This window comes from Scomber scombrus, chromosome 23 (assembly GCF_963691925.1).
Source record: "Scomber scombrus chromosome 23, fScoSco1.1, whole genome shotgun sequence".
Taxonomy (NCBI): domain Eukaryota; kingdom Metazoa; phylum Chordata; class Actinopteri; order Scombriformes; family Scombridae; genus Scomber; species Scomber scombrus.
Genome location: NC_084992.1, coordinates 1,575,342 through 1,598,662, shown reverse-complemented (window position 1 = coordinate 1,598,662; position 23,321 = coordinate 1,575,342). Strand labels below are relative to the sequence as shown.

Genomic DNA, 23,321 nt, shown 5'->3' with positions numbered 1-23,321 from the left:
AGTCGTTTTTAATGTACCGCTGCTATGCAAATGATATTCAGTGATATATCCAAAATCCCAAAGACATAATTAAACTGCATGAACTACACTCACCAAGTACTTTATTAGGAAAACCTGTGCAGTCTAATACAATCCAATACAACAACTTAAGTGTATACATTTTTAGTTTTCATTGACATTGTCACAAAGGTTATGATTCCACTTTATGTGGATGTTGTTGGTGGTGCTGATTCACTGGAAAAGTATATATATTATATTGAAAGGTTATCCGAACATTGCGCCCCCTTCTTGTATGTTAATGGAGTGGACCAGAACAGAGAATGAAAATAACCTTAATAATCAACAAATCACAATGTTTTAAACCTACTTCAGGAGCTTTCTGACAATGTCAATGAAAACTAAGAATGTAAAAGTCTACATTATGTGGACGTTATGGGTGTTGGTGGTGATGTACTGGAGTGTATTATATTGCAAGGTTTTCCTAATAGTTTGTATGTTAATTGGGTCGACCAGAACAGAGATTGAAAATAACCTTAAAAAAACAACAAATCACAATGTTTTAAAGAGTCCTCTCTCCTGTCTGAACAAATACACTATTACCCAACACTACTGCCAATCACAATTCATGTTTGCAATGTCATGTTTGAATTAGAGCTTAGTTGAAGGTGAACTTACCACAGTCTTTGTTTGTTGATCTACAGTATGTATAAGACTGAGGCAACAGAGTCAAGATGGCCGACAGTCCCTCAGTCCAACCCACAGTTATAGGAGGCAACGGTGTCAAGCAAGATCAAGCGTCCCTCTGTGTTCAGATGATGACTGGGTAGGAAATACACACACACACACATACACACACACACACACACACACACACACACACACACACACACACACACACACATATAGTTCTGTTTCCATCATTTCAGAGGACATTACATTCACTAACATTCATTTCTTGAAGACTAACCATAATCTAACTTTAACCTTAACCTTTGTGTCATCCTCCCGGGTCAAATTGACCCCGTCTGTTTTGATTGTTCCTTCTTTTCTCCCTTACTTCCTTCCGTCTGTCCTTCCCTCCTTCCTTCCTTTCCTTCCTCCCTTCTTTCCTCTGTCCTTCTTTCCTTCCTTCCTCCTTCCTCGTTTCTTCCTTCCCTCCTACCTTCCTTCCTTCTTTCCTTTCCTTCCCTCCTTCCTTCCTTCCTTCCTTCCTTCCTTCCTTCCTTTCCTTCCTTCCTTCCTCCCTTCCTTCTTTCCTTTCCTTTCCTTTCCTTCCTTCCTTCCTTCATCCCTCCTTTCCTTCCTTCTTTCTCCCTTCCTTCCTTCCTTCCTTGACTCGAAGACAACAGGAGGGTTAAACCAAGTCTTCACCTGAAAGTGTAAAAATGATATGTGGACTTGCTTTTTCTTGAGTTCCCACAATGCGTAAAAATGGTACACACACACACACAGTGGCAAACAAAATGACAACATGACCCAGCTATAATCTGATATTTAGTAAGATGTTACGTTTCCTCACCATATATATCTGTTATTCCATGTCTCTTTTCTGAGAGAGCAGCATAAACATCTTAACAATAGATACAAACAACATGAACAGACAAATACAATCGTCACACTACTGGGAAAACCAGTGTGTAGAAGGGCATAGTCATATTGAAACAGGTAAGACAGGCACAAACTGCTGAAACAAAGTCTACAGATACTGTTACCTAATATATTGCCACATGTTGCAGCATTACTGGAACAAAGGGGCCTAGACCGAACCATGAAACATACATAGTTTTGGCTATATGTTCTCCAACCCTTGTATACACAGTCTCAGGTTGATCTGTAAACCCTCATGTTCTTTTCCAAAGGTTTCTAAATGCCCCTCTGGCTGCAGACTCCAGGGTTTGATCTTGCAGATGGAAAGCGAGGTGGAGAAAAAGATGAGAAACATTTGTAAGGCCGCAAAGACGTATGAAGATGCATCTGAGAAGTCCATGACGACTATGACACACATCTACAACTCCAATCGGAAAGTCCTAGTCAACGAATACAGTAAGACTCACTGGTGATGTTTGGTTGGGGACTTCAGGACAAAAGAAAAAGAAATGCTGACTAATTAATGCTGTGCTTCTTCTCCAGTGTCGGAGCTAAAGTTCGTCGATTACGCCGAAGGATTGGCCAGGAATCTCACGTTACTACGTAAACGATCAGCCAGACTGTCGCAGCAACTCAAGGAGCTAAGCAGCAACGCTCAGGAGCAGATTGAGGAATTGTACAGAACAGAGGTGAGTGATGACGAAATGGTGGAAAACTGTGTTAAGTATCAGTTAAAACGAGTATTGTCAGTAACTTAGAGCTTTAATGACTCGCCTTGAGAGATGGCCTTTATGATGTAACTCTTTCTGTGTTTAAAGGGGAACACTTATGCGTACAAAGTTGTATAAAGCCATTCGTGTCACCAAAGGACGCTTTGCGAAATCTGATAAATCAAGTCAACGTCATTTAAGGCTAAAGAATATAAGATTGCTGAAGATCTCTATAGCCCACTCCTCATCTTTACCAGAGGCTAGCAGCTCCAGACTACATTAGCTGCTACTAGCATGCCCAAATCTCTGACCAAAACTCATGGTGGTTGAGTTGCATTGTGGGTAATGTAGGCACCAGGTTTTGACAAAGCATAAAAATGTGTGGGGAAAAAATAACTGGTTCTGCTGCATTGATTTTGATTTGTGTCCCTTTCGTGTACTTTTTCAATCCTCCCCCATTGTTGTATCCCTCAATGGACAGTTTTAGGGCCATCACTTTCCTCTGTGTATATGATATACTTCTGTCTCTTTCCACTGCTACTGATCACATCACTGTCTTATTCACTTCATCAGGTGGACATTGACATTAAGTTACGAGCCTGCCATGGTTCCTGCCGGTCAGCTGTACTATACAGTGTCGATCATTCCAGCTATGAAACGATCCAAACTCACAGGGATCAGGTGGACAAGACTATGAACCAGCGAAGGAAGTCTGCTAAACCCCCTGTAAACATCCCACATGTCAAGCTGCAGCATGTAGATATTGACATAGCACCATCTACCAAATATAAGACCATCCCAATGGTTCGGAAAGAACTGCTGACACAGTTTGAGGACATCGAACAGAACCAGGTTGTTCTGGACGACATACTTCAAGAGTCAACAGATATAGAGGGTCTTGATCTTTCAGAGTTGGAATGATAGATGATGACAGTTAGCAAAGGAAAGAAGCAAGTAACACTTGTAGGGTTTTTCATCTCAACAGCATGGTAAATGGTTAATGGACTGTACTTATATAGCGCCTTTCTAGTCTTTTCGACCACTCAAAGCACTTTACACTACAACTCACTCACCCATTCATACACTGATGGCAGGGGCATCAGGAGAAGCTAACAATTCATACACATTCATGGCACAGCAACGGGAGCAATTTGGGGACAAGGACACATCAACATGTGGACTGGAGGAGCCGGGACTCGAACCGCCAATCTTCCAATTGGAGGACGACCGCGCTACCTCCTGAGCCACAGCCGCCCAGCACTTTGTAACTTGATTTTTTAAAAGACCTTTTCAAATAAATATTGTTTTTCTTTCTACAGTTTGTTTAAGGGTACATTTTTAAGTGTAGCAGAATGTCTCTGATGGACATGTTGAATGTTTGGAGCACCATTTTTGTGCCTTATGTAACGGCCTCATGGCCTCTAACCTAAATTCTGATTGGTTGTCTGGGATTTGGGAAGTGGCTCATCAGGAGAGATGGACAGCACCTGGATTGGTGTGAATGCTCCTTTATAAATAGAGCATTTACTCCCTCTCTCCTGTTTGAGTTGCTGGGTTTGTTTGAGCTTTGGTTATTTATATTCTTGTTTCATCTTACATTTATACACATTCACACACCCCCCCCATACATTACAAACATTACTGATGAACTGACATACATAGTTACTTTAGTTTCATTCAATAAATGTATGTTTTTTTCTAGTTTAAAGTCATGTGTGGTCTCCATCTTTTGTCCTACCTCCGAGCCAGGTTGTGACACTAATGAACTATGACTAAATGCATCTGCTGCCATGTTGCTAGCAGACATTTTTCAAATCAGTTTTCAAACAATCAGATCAAAAATAAAATGTATACAAAGCAAAATACTGTGTGAAGTCACAGCAATTTATGGAGCCATTCTTTATGCAAATTGAATCTCACTTTCTATTACAACCACTATGTTAATTTAACTGCCTTTTATCTTCATTCCTCTATTGACCACTTGTAATTTAGTGTTTAAAAGGTAAAACTTTCTTAGATTTAACTATGAATATTCTGCTTTGTTCAGTGACTAGACACATTTGAATATTAGCCCTGAATACACTGAGAACACACTCCTCTTTCTTGCTCTGTTATATTATTTAATTACCTGTCTACATTAAAAAAATCAGTATTTCTGTATGTATTCTTTAAACACTCAGTTTTAAAATGCATTTTGGTTTTGGCCAAAACACATCGCTGTTCACACCTGCATCTATCAGGCATCTCCAAGCTATATAATCACTTGTATTCAGATTTTGTTACCACCTACATCACCACGCCCTATTTTCCTGTACGTCCATGTCAGGGATGCATCAGGAAACATTAGCACAAACACAACATATGTGGTCAAATGTGGCCCAGACCACCTCATCAAGCGGTTTGAGTGATTGGACCATAATGTGTCATGGTGCTCGTTTACACTTTATTTAGTGCTGTCCACTTGTGATCTGATAATTAAAGATGCCTTTTAAAACCAAATGTAAACATGGTCATAGATCACTAAATAAAGTGGTGCAGATGCAATTTTGTTATCGCTCCTAATCCTAATCCCATGTTGCCTGTATAAAAGTTTATGAGTGGACACTTCTGGTGACAATAGGAAAACCTTTAAATTGATCATTTTACCTTTATTGACCATCTACACTATGATCAGTTCTTGTCATTTTCACAAGTTGAAGCAGGGAGGATTTAGTTTCTTGCTCAAAGGCACTTAAAGGATTGGACATGATTATTTCAATTTTCTACAGTCAGTAGTAAAATAAAAACCAGGCCAGACAGAAAGTATGTTCCTCAATGTGTTTATTGAGTAGCGGAGGACAGTTGGTATCAACTTGTCCTGGTAGTGCACACGAAGATGACACATATAACGAGAAGACACAGCACAGATCAGAGCACATTTACTCACAACCAATCAGGTTTCTCTGTTTTTCTTTAGACACAAGTACATTTGACATTAAGTTTAATGATCTTAATGCTGCATATAACTTTTCTTTTATACTTTTCTTTCTATATCTTTAATGTTTTTTTAATTCTCACTTCTTGTTCTTTGGTACTGTGTTGTGTCCATCAACATACAGGTTACAAGAAACATTTAATTGTTGTTTAAAATTGCTTTGAAGATGTTTCTGTGTGTGTTATATGTGTCGGCACCCTCCAACATGTTTATTTGGAGGCGGGATTAAAGTAAGGCCGGATCTTCATGCTGATGGTCTTGAGGGAATACCAACTCCCCTTCCAGTTCATCCACACCACACCGTCGTCTGTGCCGTGCTTGGCCATATGGCTCGTGTAGGATCCACCGATGTAGTATCGACCATTGGGATTGGCCGAGTGGCAGCGGTTGTACCACCATCCGCCTCCATCCTCCCTAGCACACTGTTTGGAGGGATCGCCGGGAGTCCTGGTCAAAGCAAACAGGGACAGAAATATCTGATAAATCTGACAATGACTTATAAAATGACTGCATGAAAACAAAGTATACCACATCATTATATTATTACCATTATTAGATATTTTAGACACACATAAAGGACCAGTCGCACCAACATTTGAAATCTTTCATGGCAAGTTCATTTGAACTTTAACATGCAAATTTGTGCCGTTGAGAAATGGAAAACTGTCAGTGCTAACCTTTGAGAGGGGAATCCAAAATGAATGAATTAATGAATATTAGCTCTATTGCAGCAGCCTTTTTTTATATTTAACCCTCCTCTGATATAGAATAAACAGATTCACTTAAGATTTTTTAGACAATTATGAAACAGGAGACCAGGGTAGAATTATATCTCTTCAATAAACAGTGTGAACCTTTTTGTAGTGTTCACAACCAAGTAAGATATATCTTTGCTTACTGTGACCATAATGTGACTGATTAATACTAACTTATATCTATAGTGGCAGTGTGAAGTATGATTGTTGTCTGTCAGGAGTAAAGATGGAAGCAGCATCAACATGTTGATATAGAGCCTGAAAACGGGTCGTCAGGGTCAGTGTATCTAGTGTGATTTTGACATGAGAGACTACTATTCATTTCCCATTTGTAACCCACAGTCAATGTTGTTTTCTTTTAATCATGAACATAATCATTATCTAACCTTTTGCAACTAAACCTTATCAAACCTTTACTGTAGAGGTAGCGCTTTAGAAAACTGTCATATACATTTTTGATCAATAAAAGCAAATTATGTATTTTGTTGGTTTGTTTGGAGGACTTTATATAACAGATTTACAGTAATCTAACTCTACAGTTACCGTAATCTTTTGGACATGCTGACAAAGAGCACACTTACCAGTTGTCATTGTCTCTGTCGTAGGTGCTGAACATCATGCCGTTGTGTATGGTCATGGTGCGGTTTTCACCAAAGAGTTCCATGGATCCCAACAGGAAACCGTTGCCAGCGTTACCACTATAACCATCGACAGCCAGGACGTAGTTGGATGCCTCTGTTTGGATGGTAAACTGCTGATACTGGGCAAAGACCTAAAGAATAGCAGACACCATTGGAAGATGAGTTATGGGGGGGGGGGGGGGAAATTGCTGGCAAATACAATCAACTTCTGTTTATTACTACTTGTATTTGATAATTAACTTATCAAGTAAAATATTTTTTAAAGGTATGAGGGTTTTAAATAATTTGTTAAGGATAGCACTTAATGGAGGATTCATGCTCTATCTTAAAAGATGGAGTTCTTATTTTCATGCTGGTATGTACAGTAAGAAGTAAACATGAGGAATCCAGAGTTTTCCATGAAACAAGTTTAAAAAATGTTTAAGAAGACTTATGTCTTTAAAACCCGATGGGGGGTTAAACTAGAAGCCTTCAGGACTCACCTTGGCTCCACTCCAATCCTCCATCTCAATAAGAACCTCTGTGGGGCCCATCTTGGTCACCTGACTGATACGATCGTTACCCAGCCAGTATTCACCTGTCACATGATAGAGATCGGTAAGTTAGTCAAGCACACATTATGGGAATAATGCAGAATTTAAGGCAAAACTAAATAAAGATGTTTAAGATAATTAAATGGTTTCCATCCCATTGTGTGTACGTCACTCAACACAACTGTTAGTCTCTATTTTTGTGTTCGGTATGTATATCTCACCAGGAGTTTCGCAGTGACCCTTGCCAACATCAAAGGCGATGTTTCCAAAACCACGTCGATATTCGTCCCAGCGTCTGCCAAAGTCAACGCTGCCATCAAGCCTGCTCTGGATGAGAAGCCAACCTGGGAGAGTACAAAAGGTCCTCTTAATTTACATTTAAATGTATATTTTTATGCAGATGTTTTATACGCTATTAGCAATTGAAATCTAAAGTCTGCTTTTAATGAGTCAATGGTCAGAATTGGATTTTTGTATAGAAATTAATTGAAGCACTGGTGTATGTGGCCTGCAGTGATTTATAGTCTCACCTCCATTCTTGGTAGTCTGATCACAGTAGATTTTGTATGCAGGGTAGAAGGAGTCGGGCTTGATCATGTACATCTGAGAGGCTTTTCCTCCACGACGGAAGATGTCCTCGCAGTCCTTGCCTGAATCACACAGGAGAAAAGTCAAACATTGTTCGTTTCCACTAAAACTTTTATATTGGGGTGTGTAATTGATGTTATGGCTTATTGGAGGCACTAGAAAAACCCCACACTTACCAGACACAACAGGTATGGGACATTTGGTCGTGCATGGCTCCTTGCACAGCTCCCTCTGGGATTGGATGGCCTTCTCCAGCTTCTGGATCTTCAGCTTGATCTTGTCCAGGACCCCCTGCAAACCATGACACATAATGTACATTAGGGATGTTTGCGGTCTTATGGTTGGATACAATAGTTCCCGGAATCTGTTGACCCTTACAAGTGATGTCAAATGACTTGTAAGGGAGTTTTCCTTGTTTTGGTCTGTTTCTGTTTGATTTACATGCAACATCAGTCTTTTAAAAGATGATGTTTGATGCTTTATTGCTTACAAATAAAAAGGACAAGTTTTTGTATAGCTGTGATTACCTATGAGAGCCCTGAATAGCATAGCATTTTGAATGTTTCCTTTGTATGAGCTGTATCATCGTTACTTACAGTGAGTATTCTGATGTTGGAGGGGAAGACGGTGTCGACTGTCTCCTTGATGTAGGCGTGTTGTTCCTCCACTTGATCGGTGTACTGACTCACCACCCTGCTGTTGTCTGAGAGAAGGAAAAGATGGCGGGAATGAAGGGAAATATGGAAAACAAATTTGAGGATATGAGAAAATGTTACCTCTTTATACATGATTACATTGTACAAACACAATCAATTGCACAGTTAGTCCGTGTTAATGCTTTTGGAATAACAAAAGCCTTTTATTACCAACTTGTAAAGTCAAGACCACAATTTACCAACATCATCAAGCTGATGCCACATTTGGCCATCATCTTTAGGCCATCATCTTTAGGCCATCATCTTTAGGCCATCTTTTTTCATCACTTACCACCTATGACTCTCTGTCTCTCCCTCACAGAGACGGACATTCTGCTGACGTAGTCGTGGATGTCGTTGGTAGATCGGGTCAATTCATCCACCTGAGGCTTGAGGTTATTGATGCTCTGTGAGACAAACAGCAGATCAGTCAATCCCAGTGTTCATTCAGTCAATCACAGTTCTTTCAAATTTTGATCAATTTTAAAATATTTCCAGCCTGATTTGTGATCCCTACAAAAAATCTCTTGTGACAAGCCAAGAAAAGGCCATAATTATAAATGAGGAGAGAAATAGAAAAGGCAGGTGAGCTTTCATTTACCGTCTTGACACTCCTCTCCTGCTTCTGCAGCGCGGTCTTCAGCTCGCAACCAGTGGGACACAAAACACCCTGAAAGGACAGAAAAACATAGCTGAACTTTTCTGTACATCTGTGACATTTCAAACATTTCTTTGTCTTTATTCTTCTTTTATATCTTCAATCATTATCCCAAACAAGGAATCAGTTTTTGTGTTTTTCTATCTGTACTTGTAGCAGCACTCACTGGCTTTTGAATACTTTACATTATTACATTACACTTGTCACTATCATGTTATTGCTAAGAAAGAACAAAGAAGTGTTCCCCTAGCTCAAAGATGCTCCAACATAGGACATTTTAGATTTTCTGAATTTTGTCGTTTCCTCATATTAAAGTGTTGCTCTTTGGCAGGAAAACCTCAAGTATTTCTTAAAAAGCACAAAAAAGTAAGACTTTTCATTATCTTTAAATTACAATCCTAACTAATGTTTAAGGAATCCTAATTTTAGTTGCCTCCTAAAATGGACTGAAACCAGTGGTTGCCTGGATGTAAGCAGTGTAAAACTAATGGTATTTCTTTTAAAAATGGTCACATCTATGCTCTGTGGAGTCACTGAGCCAAAATATGTCCAATCCATGGCTGTTCTCCGACTTTGAGTCTGGTTCTGGTTCTGAGGTTTCTTCCTGTTAAAAGGGAGTTTTTTCTTGCCACTGTCGCCAAGTGATTGCTCATGTGGGAATGTTTGGTCTCTTTAACCCTCCTGTTGTCCTCGAGTCAAGGAAGGAAGGGAGGAAGAAGGAAGGAAAGGAATGGAGGAAGGAACAAGGAAGGAAAAGAGGCAGGAAGGGAGGAAGGAAGGAAGGAAGGAAGGAAGGAAAGGAAAGGAAAGGAAAGAAGGAAGGAAGAAAGGATGGAGGAAAGAAGGAAGGTAGGAGGGAGGGAGGAAAGAAGGAAGGAGGGAGGGAAGGAGGGAGGGAGAAAGGAAAAGAGGAAGGGAGGAAGGAAGGAAAGAAGGACAGCGGAAAGAAGGAAGGGAGGAAGGTAGGCGGAGGAAAGAAAGAGAAGGAGGGAGGGAGGAAGGAAAGGAAGGAAGGCGGGAAGGAAAGAAGGAGGGAGAGAGGAAGGAAGGAAGGACAGAAGCAAGAAATAAAGAAGGATGGAGGAAGGAAAGAAGGAAGGGAGGAAAGAGAGAGGAAGGAAAGAAAGAGAGAAGGCGGGAGGAAGGACAGACGGAAGGAAGGAAGAGAGGAAAGAAGGGACAAGTCAAAACAGACGAGGTCAATTTGACCCGGGAGGACAACACGAAGGTTATAATTAAAACCTGAACAGTTCGGTTTAGACCTGCTCTATGTGTAAAGTGCCTTGAGATGACTTTGTTGTGATTTAGCGCCATACAAATAAAGATTGATTGATTGATTGATTGATTGATTGACTGTGTCCTCCTACCATTTCCTCAGAGGCGTGTGTACATCCTCCTGCTTCTGGCTGTTCCACCTTCTCCTGCACCTGTCGTCCAGTTGGGGCTGGAGTGGGGCGTCCGCGATACCTGATCAGAAAGCAAGAGACATTTCACCAAATGCACTGAGAGGCACTGATATTTAACTATGAAGCCAGATGTTGTTCACATTGCGGATAACTGCATTGGAATGTATTATAATTGTTCATCTTTCTTTCTTTCTACTATTTAATTAATTTTTTTCTGAGTCTGTGTGAACGTACCTGTTGCCGCCGCTGATAGGGGGAGGGGCAGCATGGCGGTTATAGCTGTAGGTCTCCCTGCCTCTTGATAGTGGACGGTGACCACGAGCATCTACAGTCGCTGGTTTGGCCTGAGGTGAAACAAGAAGACACAAGATGTGATAAGAAATAAATAAAGAAATAATGAGATAGCTGAATGAACTGAAGCATATCTGTTGTACGTACTGTTCCAGTCCTCCCTGCTGTGTCCTGTGAAAAATAAGAGAAAACAACTGTGAATACACGGAAGGATAAAAATGACTTATTTAAAAGCTACATTATCTAATGAGGTCACTTTATAATGTGAGTCTGAGTGCTGTTGGTGCTGTAGTAGTAACAAGTTGATTAGACTGTCTTTTAAAATACATAATTGGACATTTAAAATACAAAATGAGTAATAAATACAATTTTGTTAAACAATATGATAAATTATTATCATATTGTCACATTAAAATTCCTACATTAAGGCCGATTTTCAGACACTATTGCCTGTAGTGGTGATTGGTATCATTTAAGACTGCTGACTGCTCTAATATTACAATGAACACAAACTTGGATTCTGTTTCCCGATTTTTGGGTATACAAAAACTAAAATTACATGAAATGAAAAAAGTCCTTAAAGTTACATTTCAATAAGACTTTTGAACCTGTTTAAACCCTTTGCTGTCATTCCATCAAATATAAATATTCTAGACATTTTGTGGGTTATAATATGTTCACATTTCCTCAATATTCATACCTATCTTTTGAAATGTTTGGTAATCATTGTATTAACTCACCGCGTCACCATAGTCATCATATTCCAGATCGGACTGAGCCCAGGCTACGTACGCACACAGATACAGCAACAGCAGCGTCTTCATTGTCAACTGTTTTTATAAAGTTACTCTTATGAATTTCTTGTCAATCCCTCCGCTGTCTTCAGTGTGCCTTCACCTCTTTTTCTGACCCTGAAATGGGATTTGACCGAGTATTTATCCTCTGCCTGCCTGCCTGCCTGCCTGCCTGCCTGCCTGAGGACGTCCTCCCCCACTTTTATTGATCCGTGGAAATTGGCCAATACCTTGCAGGGACAGTTTACCCAACCTGAGTCACTGCTTTAAACGGTCAAGCTCGAGGTTTGTGAAGGAACAAAAGGGCAAAAACAACCAAAGAGTTTACTGATGAGTCCAAATTTACTGAACGTGTGTGTAAGCAGTTTAGAGTTGTTTGTTGTCACCAGGACAAAGACACACATCTGCAAAATGTCAAGAAACTGAGAATAACAGTAATTGTTTTAAAGATTAAGCAGAATGCAGAATTGTCCCTAATATTTAGCTGGATTGAATCAGACGATGATCATGAAGACTTCTTCCCTACAGGCCTTAGTTGTATGTTTTTTAAGAATATTTCTAGCAACCTAGGGATTTACATTTTGAGAAAACTTGTTTAGATAATTGCATTTTTACATAAGTATATTGTAAATCTGATGACTTTTAACCAACAAAACAAATCAAAGATTCAGTACTTCTTAATCAGAACTGTATTTACTGGAAGCATCGTACAAGCTACAAACTTAAACGCTACTTCTTCCATTCATTCATTAATGACCTGAGACCTGAAAAAAAGGACAATTCTCACATTTGGGAACCTCAAATTATAATAATAAATTCAATATATGTAAGAAAATAAAAAAGTCTGTATATGAGAAGTCCAGAATGAATTATGGCTTGTTTGGCCGATCATACTTTACCTCTAATAAAGGCATTTTTTGATCTTAAACAATGAGTTTTGCTTGATTTATTGTACTTATTAAGACATAAATGTTCTCTGTAGAGATAAAATGCATTCAGGCTTCTCAGGACTGCGTAGGCGTTGCAGTTCATCACTTTCAGGAAAAGAAAAAAAAAACTGGACACTGGAGCAACTGATGTTTGTTTTGAGTCCAAAAGGGTATGAGGTGCTGTGTTACGAAATCAAAGGCATCAACAGACACAAATGCAAACATCAAGTGTGGATATTGTATTAACTTACGGTAAAGCATTCATGATTTATCACAGCCTAAACCATAATTAGTCATTTTGATGTCCTACCCTGACATTTATGTATGTTTAAGGTTTCAGGTCCAAACTTTAACACCAAAAGCAATTTAAGTGTGTTAATGGATCAGTATCCCCATAATGTTGGTGTGTTTGGGAATTGACTAATAAGACTAATGTCCCCATATTGTCGGTGTGTGAAAAGATCATCTGACTCATCACTTTCAAAACCCTGCAGTCTTAGTTGTGAGTCAAACTTTATTGACTCACCTGTTTGTCACACATGTATTTCTAAATATGTAAAACACTTTTTTATTATCTTTTGTTTTCCTTATTTACTGCTGAGTAACAAAACCTGCTTTGTTGTTTTATAACATTGATTTCGTGCTTTCAGATAGGGAGAATTTTAATAATTTGGGGGGCACAAATGACAAAAAAAACCTTTATTTATTTGTTTAGTTTAAAACCCATTGTGTTGTCTGTGTATATAGAAAAGCACAATATCTTTATTATGTGACACAAATGCTTTCGTAGTTCAGTGTTGTGCTTTTTTATTGATGTGTTTTTAAAAATGTAATTTCTTCAGTACTTAAAAGGTTCTATGCGGGTCCAGATATGACACAGGTTAGACTGGTTAGCCCAGAATCAGAGGCCTACAGCTTCTGATGGATTCATCTGGACCAAATATTTGCCGGTGGATTAGCTAGACTCGGGTCATATCTGGGGAAGACAAAACTAACTGCTACAAGTTATATGTGTGTATAATTTTTGGGTTTTTTTTAAACGCGGAAGGTAAGGAGAGGAAAACATCACTCCAGCTGTTGGGTTCAGTACAGCGAGGCACATGTGGGTCAGATCCTCTTGGAGCAAACGAAAGGGAGAGTGTCGTTGCAGGAGGCGTAGTTCCAACTTCTGTCATCTGCAAAATGGAGGACAGAAAGTTTAACTTTATGGGTTTCAAGCTGCAAATATGCATAATAATAATAATTGCAGAGTGAAATAAATAGATGCCAATAAATTGTCCACGCTGGACCTTTAAACTTCGTTTCGTCCTCCCGTCTGTTTTGACTGTTCCTTCTTTCCTCCCTTCCTTCTTTCATTCCTCAATCCCCCTTTCTTCCTTCCTTCCTCCCTCCCTCCTTCCTTCCTTCCTTCCTTCCATCTGTCCTTTCTCCCTCCATCATTCGCTCTTTCTTTCCTTCCTCTCTCTTTCCTCCCTTCCTTCTTCCCTTTCTCAATCCCCCTTTCTTCCTTCCTCCTGTCCTCCCTTCCTTCTTTCCTCTGTCCTTCTTTCCCCTGTCCTTCTTTCCTTCCTTCCTCCCTTCCTCTTTCCCTTTCTCCCTCCCTCCCTCCTTCCTCCTTTCCTCCCTCCTTTCCTTCCTTCTTCCTCCCTCCCTCCCTTCCTTCCTTCTTCCTCCCTCCCTTCCTTCCTTCCTTCTTCCTCCCTTCCTTCCATTCCTTCCTTCCTTCTTCCTCCCGTCCTTCCTTGAGTCGAGGACAACAGGAGGGTTAATATTAAAGGTTTGTATTCATGTGTATGTGCAGCGTATTTACATCCACAGTTCATCTTCAGACAGTGCTCCATTCTTTCAACGTCGTAGTCCGTGTTCCAGTTTTGGTAGTAGAACTTGGAGCCGTCACTCCACATCCAAAAACAGGGCTATGGACGGACAAACAAAAACACATTTGTACATTAGTTGCATCATTTTACATGTGCATTGATCAACTGTAAAATATTTCCCTGTAGTAGTTTTTTTTGTCCCCGATCAATAATTTATTTGTAATTTGTAATAATGATTCTGTACATGTATGGCATCAAAGCCTCCAATCCAGGTTTCAGGGAAGTCGTGGGAGTATCCTCTGGTCAGATCCTGGATGAAATGATCCTCCTCATAACTGTGGACGGATGCGAGGTTAGCTCCTTCAAACAGACAGTAACTCTGCGGGGAAGAAGAGAGGAAAGAGTTTCTGTCATTTCATTCATCACACTAGAGCTAGATTAATAGATTGCTAGAGGGCTTTACAATTGTTAATCTTTTTCCCTCCATCATTCCTCACCTCGGCTTCAACCCAAGTCTTCGGGCTGTCGATGAAGATGAAACACTGTTTTCCAAATCGGGACCAGCTGTACGGACAGCGGAAATCCCTGTCTACAAAAAAATATATTTTAATCTCTGTGTCGTCATCCCGGGTCAAATTGACCCCGTCTGTTTTGACTGTTCCTTCTTTCCTCCCTTCCTTCCTTCCGTCTTTCCTTCCTCCATCCCCCTTTCTTCCTTCCTCCCTCCCTCCTTCTCTTTCTTTCCTGCGTCCTTCCTTCCTTCCTTTCCTTCCTCCCTTCCTTCCTTCTTTCCTCCATCCTTCCTTCCTTCCTTTCCTTCCTCCCTTCCTTCTTTCCTTCCTCCCTCCCTCCCTCCCTCTCTCCCTCCTTCCTTCCTTCCTTTCCTTCCTCCCTCCCTCCCTCCGTCTCTTTCTTTCCTCCCCCCTACATTCCTTCCTTCTTTCCTCCGTCCTTCCTTCCTTCCTTTCCTTCCTCCCTTCATTATTTCCTTCCCTCCTTCCTTCCTCCCTCCTTTCCTTCCTTCATCCCTCCTTTCCTTCCTTCTTCTTTCCTTCCTCCCTCCCTTCCTCCCTTCCTTCCTTGACTCGAGGACAACAGGAGGGTTAAATACTCTAATGACTTCTAAGTACATCTGCAGAAAAAACTCAAACATTATTGAGAATTCAACAGTGAGATCAAAAGCTACAATCCCTGTGAAACTGCTGTAATGCATTTCTGTCAGTGACATTCTTCACTTTACCAGATTACGCTAAAGTTGATTTAGAGTTTACCAAAGTGTAGTTCAACTTTACAAACATTTACGCATATTTGTTTGCAGTGCATTCATAACTTTTTACTTGAGTAAATCTACAAAAGTATTCAAAGCAAAATGTACTTGTATTATATTATTCAGCAGGCCCTGAAGATTTATTTTATATTATTGGATCATAATTACTGATGCACATCAAGTAAACAGATACCTACATCTATAACAATGCATCATCATTTATATGCTGATATTTTGTATGTAAAAGCCAAGCAGGAAGCACTGGGTCTGAAAAGTTAGTCAGTGTGGAAATGCCTTAAACCTGCATTCTCCCTGATGTCCAGCAGGGGGCGATTCCAATGGCTAAAATGACCCAACTTCACTCATGATTTATTACCTCAGGGAATACTTTCCTAATGAGTTTATGGTCTCAATGGAAAGTTTCAAGTCTTCTTCAATACAGCATAATTTTCATTTCATAAATTTTGGTCCCGTTTAGAGTAAAATAGAATTTATATGAATCAAAAAGTACAATATTTGCCTCTGGAATATAGTGTAAGTTTTGTACATTACTGCTTAGTTACATACATACACCACTGCTCAAGAACTGTCTTTATGATCCAATATTTAAAGATATGACACACACTTCATCACTCACAACAGTCAGGTGGTGCAGTCCCCGGCGGGGTCCTCGTGTGCTGTATCTCCACTCCGTTGATGTCGTCTACACACCAGCAGTACCCGGTGGACCCGGAGCACTGCTGCGGGATGAAATTCCCATTGCCGTCACACTGTGGGACGTACCCTCCGATCAGGTTGATGCTTTGACGCCTGAGGAACTCGCATTTGCCCGAGCCCCTAGACAAGCTAGAGTTGAGCGGCATGGCTTGGCTCAGAGTCAGCATGGTGCAGAGCGTTAGAGACACACTGAGAACCATCATGATGAAGAGGGAACGTGGCCGGTCCTAAAGCACGAGCAAAGGAGTCAAAAACTATCCAACATGCAAGAGCTATAAACTCAAGTCCATAGAGTCAAACATTTTTACAAAGCATCTCATTTGACCCTGTCTCCTAAAGATGATGTTTACCTGTCAACTCTGGACTTTGAAACTAGGAGAGACGTTCTGAGACTACTCCTGACCGTCATTTCTTGGATCCAAATCCTTCTGGCTACACGAAATGCTTACTTAATGAACATAGGGCTGGGCGATATGGACAAAATCAAATATCATGATATTTGAGACCAAATACCTCGATATCGATATTACAACTATATTGTAGAGATGACTGTCAATGCTTTCACAAAATATTTACACTATGAAATGTTTGATAAATAATCATCAGTAATGTGGATATAATGACAAAGTGGGTAAAAAGTAAATAACAGAACAGATAGAACAGTCTGGTAAGTTCAGAAAATTACATATTTTACTGTAATGCATCTTTAAAACCAGGAAAAGACTCTGATGACATATCGCAATATTACAATATCCAAAATCTAAGGAAGATATCTAGTCTCATATCACGATATCGATATAATTTCAATATATTGCCCAGCCTTAAATGAACATATCTGCAAAGTTGCAAAAAAAGGTCACAATATTGCACATGGTAGCGATTTGGCCTTCACAACAAACACTGTGCAGTAACAAGAGACAGGACAAGTGAACCTTTCCAAAAATGTATTTCAATAAAAAACTGTAATCCTGGAGTACTTTAGCAGCCGATTGGTCACCGATCATGTCACATAGTTGTAGTGACTCGATGGTTCGACCCGAGCAAAGGACCTTTACTGCATGTCATTCCCATTTCCCTGTTTTCTGTCGGCCTATATGCCATCTACACGGTCGCCCATAAAGTTGGAATAATTTTGTTTTCAGACATATTCCTCTTTTTATTTCCTATTTATACACATCAGTAATCACCTCTGACCAGGTGCAATGAGAGTGATCAATACAATTTTGAGAATATTTACACTTTATCTATCAAGAATTAATCACATTGTCACAATCATTTCATGAGAAGAAGTAAAAAAAATATTTTATTCCAACTTTATGGGCGACCGTGTACTTTCAAATGAAAGCAAAAATGCCCAAAAAACATCAAAAACTGCATCTTTCCCTAAACTTCACAAAAGTGATTTAGTAGCCTGAGCCGAACCACTTTTATATATATATAACATATATATATATATAGAGTTTGTTTCCTTGAGCCAAAATTGCCAATTATAACAACTATGTTATTATTCTTATATGCAGAATTATAATGGACATAATGGGACATTTTAAGCAAAAAAACAGAATAAACAGTTACATACATATAAGGTATAATTTGTATTATAATAGAGTTATATGTTGTGTGTGGATCGAGTCGAAATGAGTCTCTGGATGATAATAAATGGTGCTTACAATGTATACTCTAAGTTTTTCAATGTAGTAATTTAATTTCATGTATATAGTACTTAATAATACTGCAATTAATTAAAGTGATATTTGTGATAGTTTTAATAAAAGCTTTTGTGATGGCTCACCTTTGTCAGGATCAGCTGGTGTGTTGAGCAACTTCTAACAGACTCTTCTGCTGTTTCTCGGCCTTTTTATCGGATCACTGACGCTTCTGCTTTGCCTTTATTTCACTTCCCACAATTTCACCACAGCTTTGAGATCATGTGTTACACCAACAATGACTCCTTTCAGGAAGGGAATAACCTGGCAGACCCGGCGTTTACCTTATTCAATTATAGTACATCGCAAAACGAGCCGTTGTAGAAAAAAACGTTATTCTTTCATGGTGAGTTTTATGTTACATCATTTTTAAATCTGCCTTTCACTTCATTGTTCACGGTGTCTCATTGTGTGTCCACTTTCCCAGACTTTAGCTGTTTTTACCTTCTATTATTCAGGTTACTTGTAACTGTAGAAACATTTAAAAACACTGTGTGATGCGTTAAAATCATTCTTATCTCATCTCAACCTGTACTTATTTTACAATCTTGTATTGTTGAAATCTGGGTTAAAGACTAAACTAGCAAGTAAACACCGTCTGGATTATAATCATATGACATCCAGCGTATACAGCATCCATGAAGCTCTAATTTCGAATTAATCTTTAATGGTTTTGTGGTTTGTTATCACACTTCATAGATCGCCTGTTTCCCATACAGGTCATTAATTACATTAGTATCATTACCACTGAGTAACTGATGCCACCTCATGTAAAATAATCCTAATTATGCCTTCACAGAAACATTTTTAGGTCACAATAACAAACAAATTGACCCTGTCTGTTTTGACTGTTCCTTATTTCCTCCCTTCCTTCCCACCGTCTGTCCTTCTTCCCTCCCGCCTTCTCTCTTTCTTTCCTTCCTCTCTTTCCTCCCTTCCTTCTTTACTTCCTCCATCCCCCTTTCTTCCTTTCTTTTGTCCTTCTTTCCTTCCCTCCTTCCTTCCTTCCTTTCCTTCCTCCCTTCGTCCCTTCCTCCCTCCCTCCTTCTCTCTTTCTTTCCTCCCCCCTACCTTACTCCCTTCCTTCTTTCCTTCTGTCCTTCTTTCCTTCCTTCCTCCCTTCCTCTTTTCCTTTCTCACTCCCTCCCTCCTTCCTTCTTTCTTCCGTCCTCCCTTCCTTCGTTCCTTTACTCCATCCTTCCTCCCTTCCTTCTTTCCTTTCCTTTCCTTTCCTCCCTTCCTTCGTCCCTGCTTTCCTTCCTTGCTCCCTCCTTTCCTCCCTTCCTTCGTCCCTGATTTCCTTCCTTCCTTCCGTCCATCCTTCCATCCTTCCTTTCTTCTTGTCTTCCTTCCTTCCATCCTTCCTTCCTTCCTTCCATCTTTCCCTCCTTCCTTCCTTCTTCCTCCCTTCCTTCCCTGACTCGAGGACAACAGGAGGGTTAAAGAGGTAAAGTAATGTGGAGGCCCCTCTGGATATTCCCATGGATGTATTAAGCAGAACTGGATACTAGACTCCAAGATGGCGGCCTGTTTAAAGTTGCTCAGTCGGAAATGAAGCCAACAAATCAGCTTTTCCATTGTGAAGAAATGACTCAGGTGTTGCTCGTGCTTCTTGATTTTTGGGCCCATATAGAGCATGCTCACTAGAGACTTCCACTATAGCTGAGTCGGCTATTTTCCGGTTAGCTCTCAGCTCACTTGAATTGGGATGAAATAGTTTAATCGTGCTTTTTTTCCAATTTTAATAAACTGAATGGATAAAAATCTGATAATTTTGCTCAGGGACATTTAACCTTTGTGTCGTCCTCCCGGGTCAAATTGACCCCGTCTGTTTTGACTGTTCCTTCTTTCCTCCTTTCCTTCCTTCTCTCTTTCTTTCCTTCCTCTCTCTTTCTTCCCTTCCTTCTTTCCTTGCTCCCTCCCTCCTTCTCTCTTTCTTTCCTTCCTCTCTCTTTCCTCCTTTCCTTCTTTCCTTCCTCCATCCCTCCTTCCTTCTGTCCTTCCTTCTGTCCTTCCTCCATCCCTCCTTCCTTCTCTCTTTCTTCCTTTCCTTCTTTCTTTCCTCCATCCCTCCTTCCTTCTGTCCTTCCTTCTTTCCTTCCTCCCTCCATCCTTCTCTTTCTTTCCTCCCCCTACCTTCCTCCCTTCCTTCTTTCCTCTGTCCTTCCTTTCCTTCCTCCCTTCCTTCTTTCCTTTCCTCCCTTCCTTCCTCCCTCCTTCCTTTCTCCCTCTCTTCCCTCCTTTCTTCCTTTCCTTCCTCCCTCCTTACTTCCTCCCTCTCTTCCCTCCTTTCCTTCCTTCTTCCTCCCTTCCTTCCTTGACTTGAGGACAACAGAAGGGTTAAACAAATGAGCTGGAAACAACAAAAACACATCAGCTGAACACAAACATTTCAAACAACTCCTATAATTGCTGGCGACTGTTAAGATTTCGGCTGACACAATCAAAGGTTTTCAACAAGAAATGAGAAGCTGCATTTGTTTACTTCTGTGTGAAATTGAGGAACGACTCTTTAAGAAATGACTGAATTGCAATGTCAGTTTTCCACTTATGTAAGTGTTCTGTAAAAGAGGGGACAGACAGACATAACAAACAAGTAAGAGGTATAGAGGCTCAAAGTGTTCAATATTTAACATAGGTTAGGGTAATGTATTGCTCTCCCTAGGGGGAAATTCAAATTTGACACAACAGCATTATTATTGGTAGAAACTATTTTGCATCAATTACCCTGAACTATTTAAACAGCTTAAATAAATAAATTATGTAAGAAAATAGGCTTTCAATAAAAGATACAAACAATTTATTGATTTTTAAAAAACCCCATTTGTGTAAATTCAGTGTCTGAGCAGTTTATAAACTGTACAAGTATATCATGGTATCTGGTCAAAATCGTCCATAGGTGGTGGAGGACTTTGACTCAATACTTAAATATTTAAAAAAATCCTTTTGTCTTTATCATTTGTTATCAATTAAATCTAAAATACATAAAGTAAGATATGATAAACATGTGATAGATGCACTTTCTTCAGTTGCCAGTAAGTTTACATTGTTAGTGTTGTCAAAGCAAACACTGGAAAAGTCTGTAAGACAGTTTGTTCTCATCAGTTTCTCCTCCCTTTGTGTAAATAGTGACTCAAAGTGTTTAGACTGGAGGCAGATTCAACTCATTACACTCACGTCTCTTTGCAAGAAACTGCTTTTTTTTTTAGTTTTTCTCTCCTCAGGCATCTCAAAATGGATTATGTCCTCCGGTCAGCCTTGCTACCAGTTTCCCCCTAGTGGTCACTCATAGAACTGCAACAAAAAATCATTTCCCCAATAGACTGAAAACAATGTGCATAGATGTATATCAATGAAACTCCAACATTTTCACCCTTTGATATGCTATAGTATATTTTTCTTTTCTTTTTTTATGAGCTTTGTTTATTGATTTTTAATACACAAATTGACAATAATAAAGTTCATGTGAATGACAGAGAGAGAGAGAAAAGAAAAACAGCAACCTGCAACATAAAACAAAAACACAGACAGTCAGCTCGGCCATATTTCACATATTACAGTAAATGTGGTAACCTCACTTTACAGGTCATAGTAGAAATAAATTAATAAGACAAAAGGTAAATAAAATAAAGTGGGATCTTATTCGGGCGTATCTGGGAAGGTGATTTTCTCTGCATAAACAAAGAAAGGCCCCCATATTTCTCTAAATTTTCTGGAAGAGCCTCTCAAAGATTTTTTCAAGCCTCAAATTATTGAAAATCTCTTTTATCCAAAGCTATAGTATATTTTTCACATTAATTTATTACTTTTTTTGGTTTACTGCTTCTTCGGTAATAGAAGAAATATTTGACTAATAAAGTTGAATTTAAGTCAATGGGCCTCATCCTTCACTCCAGAATCCAGTTCTTACAATACATCCATGTCCCTGATCAATCACTGCCTCCTCCGTCTCCTTCCAAAACAGATAATCAGAGGTAAAACATGTGTTTATAAGGACAAAAGACCAAGTAAAAAGCAGAAAACTAGCCCGATATATCTCACACACAGGCTTTTTAGCTCAAAACTATTAGTAAAATGAAATACAAACGTTATTTTTTGCTTTCATCTCACAGCAGCTGGAATTTTATTGAGGTGTTTTCATGATCACATGGATGTCAAGTGTCTGCTGGGGATGAAAACATCAACAGAGGTACTGTTGAGCGAAGAACAGAACAATGGGGTCGTGTTTGGACTCGAATCACATCATTTTTTCCCTTTGCAAAACACTTTGTAAGTAGACAGAGACAGAGAGAGTTATAGGTGTAAACTTCATGAAGGATGCATCAGAAAATTCATTATAAAACACACGATGTGAATATCTCATACCGTCGTTATTCTCTGGCTCTTGGCTGTGTACTGAAAAAAAACACAAACAGTACAACAGTAAAACAAACAGTACTGTAGAGCACTGAAGTAAACATTTTAACGGGTTTGTGGCCTGTCCTCGGGGCATGAGCGTTGGGTTTAAACAGCGTGGAAACCGACCGTCTGACAGTCAGAAAGGAGGAAGGACGACGACGAACACATCTGTGGTGAGTTTATGTGTCTGGGTGTTTTTTAGGAGATCAGAGCTGGACAACAAACATCTAAACTCCTTGGACTTTATAACTGAGTTTAAACACAGGCGCTTAGGTTAGCATTGGGTTAGCATTGGGTTAGCAAATTTGAATCCAGCAAGGGAATGGCGGACTCCACCACTAACAATGAAAATGAGATGGGTCGTCCACCAATCAGAAGGACAGTGTTGGTTCCTCAGAGCAGAAATAAGAGCAAGATGTTGAATTGGATCGACATTTAGTTCAAGCGAGCATCAAGGATCGATCCAATAAGGGACTTGGGATGTTTGAGTGTGATGAGCAGAGGACGCTTTGAATCATTCCTGATGAGCAGGTTGGCGTTGTGCATGGCGGCCTCTGCTATCAGTGTGATTAGAGCACTTTGATTGGTTGAGAAGACTAGAAAGTGGTACATCAGCGCAGTTCATTTACCATTTAAAACTGCTAGTAAGAGATCTAATTTCAGCATGTAAGTACATTGAATGGTTATTATATCATAAATAGGGTCAAAAACAGGGTTTCCAGCTCATGTCGAATTTGGAGAACCCAAAGCATTGGGGTTTAAGAGGTTAAGCTAAGAAAGTGACAGAATAGAAAATAGTAGGTTCAGTATGGTTTAAAGTTAAAATGTACAAACTGAAGCTTTAAAAATGGATGC

The 23,321-nt window shown here is 39.7% G+C and overlaps 2 protein-coding genes across 2 annotated transcripts; one reads left to right on the top strand and one right to left on the bottom strand.

Annotated features, from left to right (window-relative positions):
• The first annotated feature begins 231 nt into the window (after positions 1-231).
• Positions 232-4,056, top strand: LOC134006150 (fibrinogen alpha chain). Its single transcript, XM_062445242.1, has 4 exons — positions 232-823; positions 1,860-2,043; positions 2,131-2,276; positions 2,871-4,056. Exons 2-4 carry the CDS (start codon positions 1,908-1,910, stop codon positions 3,216-3,218), a joined length of 630 nt encoding a protein of 209 aa, XP_062301226.1. The 5' UTR covers positions 232-823; positions 1,860-1,907; the 3' UTR covers positions 3,219-4,056.
• A 1,044-nt stretch (positions 4,057-5,100) lies between these two features.
• Positions 5,101-11,747, bottom strand: fgb (fibrinogen beta chain). The gene is made up of 13 exons (XM_062445191.1): positions 11,579-11,747; positions 10,986-11,009; positions 10,782-10,891; positions 10,509-10,608; positions 9,085-9,153; positions 8,776-8,890; positions 8,385-8,491; positions 7,965-8,079; positions 7,731-7,850; positions 7,422-7,544; positions 7,150-7,244; positions 6,608-6,798; positions 5,101-5,718 (listed from the first exon to the last, which is right to left on the bottom strand). The coding sequence occupies exons 1-13, from the start codon at positions 11,660-11,662 to the stop codon at positions 5,481-5,483; spliced, it is 1,491 nt and encodes a 496-aa protein (XP_062301175.1). The 5' UTR covers positions 11,663-11,747; the 3' UTR covers positions 5,101-5,480.
• Positions 11,748-23,321: the final 11,574 nt, after the last annotated feature.

Bases quoted from the DNA above. Each gene is read 5' to 3' on its own strand.
- fgb (XM_062445191.1), bottom strand. From the start codon at position 11,662: ATGAAGACGCTGCTGTTGCTGTATCTGTGTGCGTACGTAGCCTGGGCT. The intron at 7,851-7,964 runs GTAAGTGTGGGG...TGTGTGATTCAG, and splicing joins TCCCATACCTGTTGTGTCTG to GCAAGGACTGCGAGGACATC. The intron at 7,245-7,421 runs GTGAGATATACA...ATCATGTGACAG, and splicing joins GGGTCACTGCGAAACTCCTG to GTGAATACTGGCTGGGTAAC.
- LOC134006150 (XM_062445242.1), top strand. From the start codon at position 1,908: ATGGAAAGCGAGGTGGAGAAAAAGATGAGAAACATTTGTAAGGCCGCA. The intron at 2,044-2,130 runs GTAAGACTCACT...CTTCTTCTCCAG, and splicing joins AGTCCTAGTCAACGAATACA to TGTCGGAGCTAAAGTTCGTC. The intron at 2,277-2,870 runs GTGAGTGATGAC...TCACTTCATCAG, and splicing joins AGGAATTGTACAGAACAGAG to GTGGACATTGACATTAAGTT.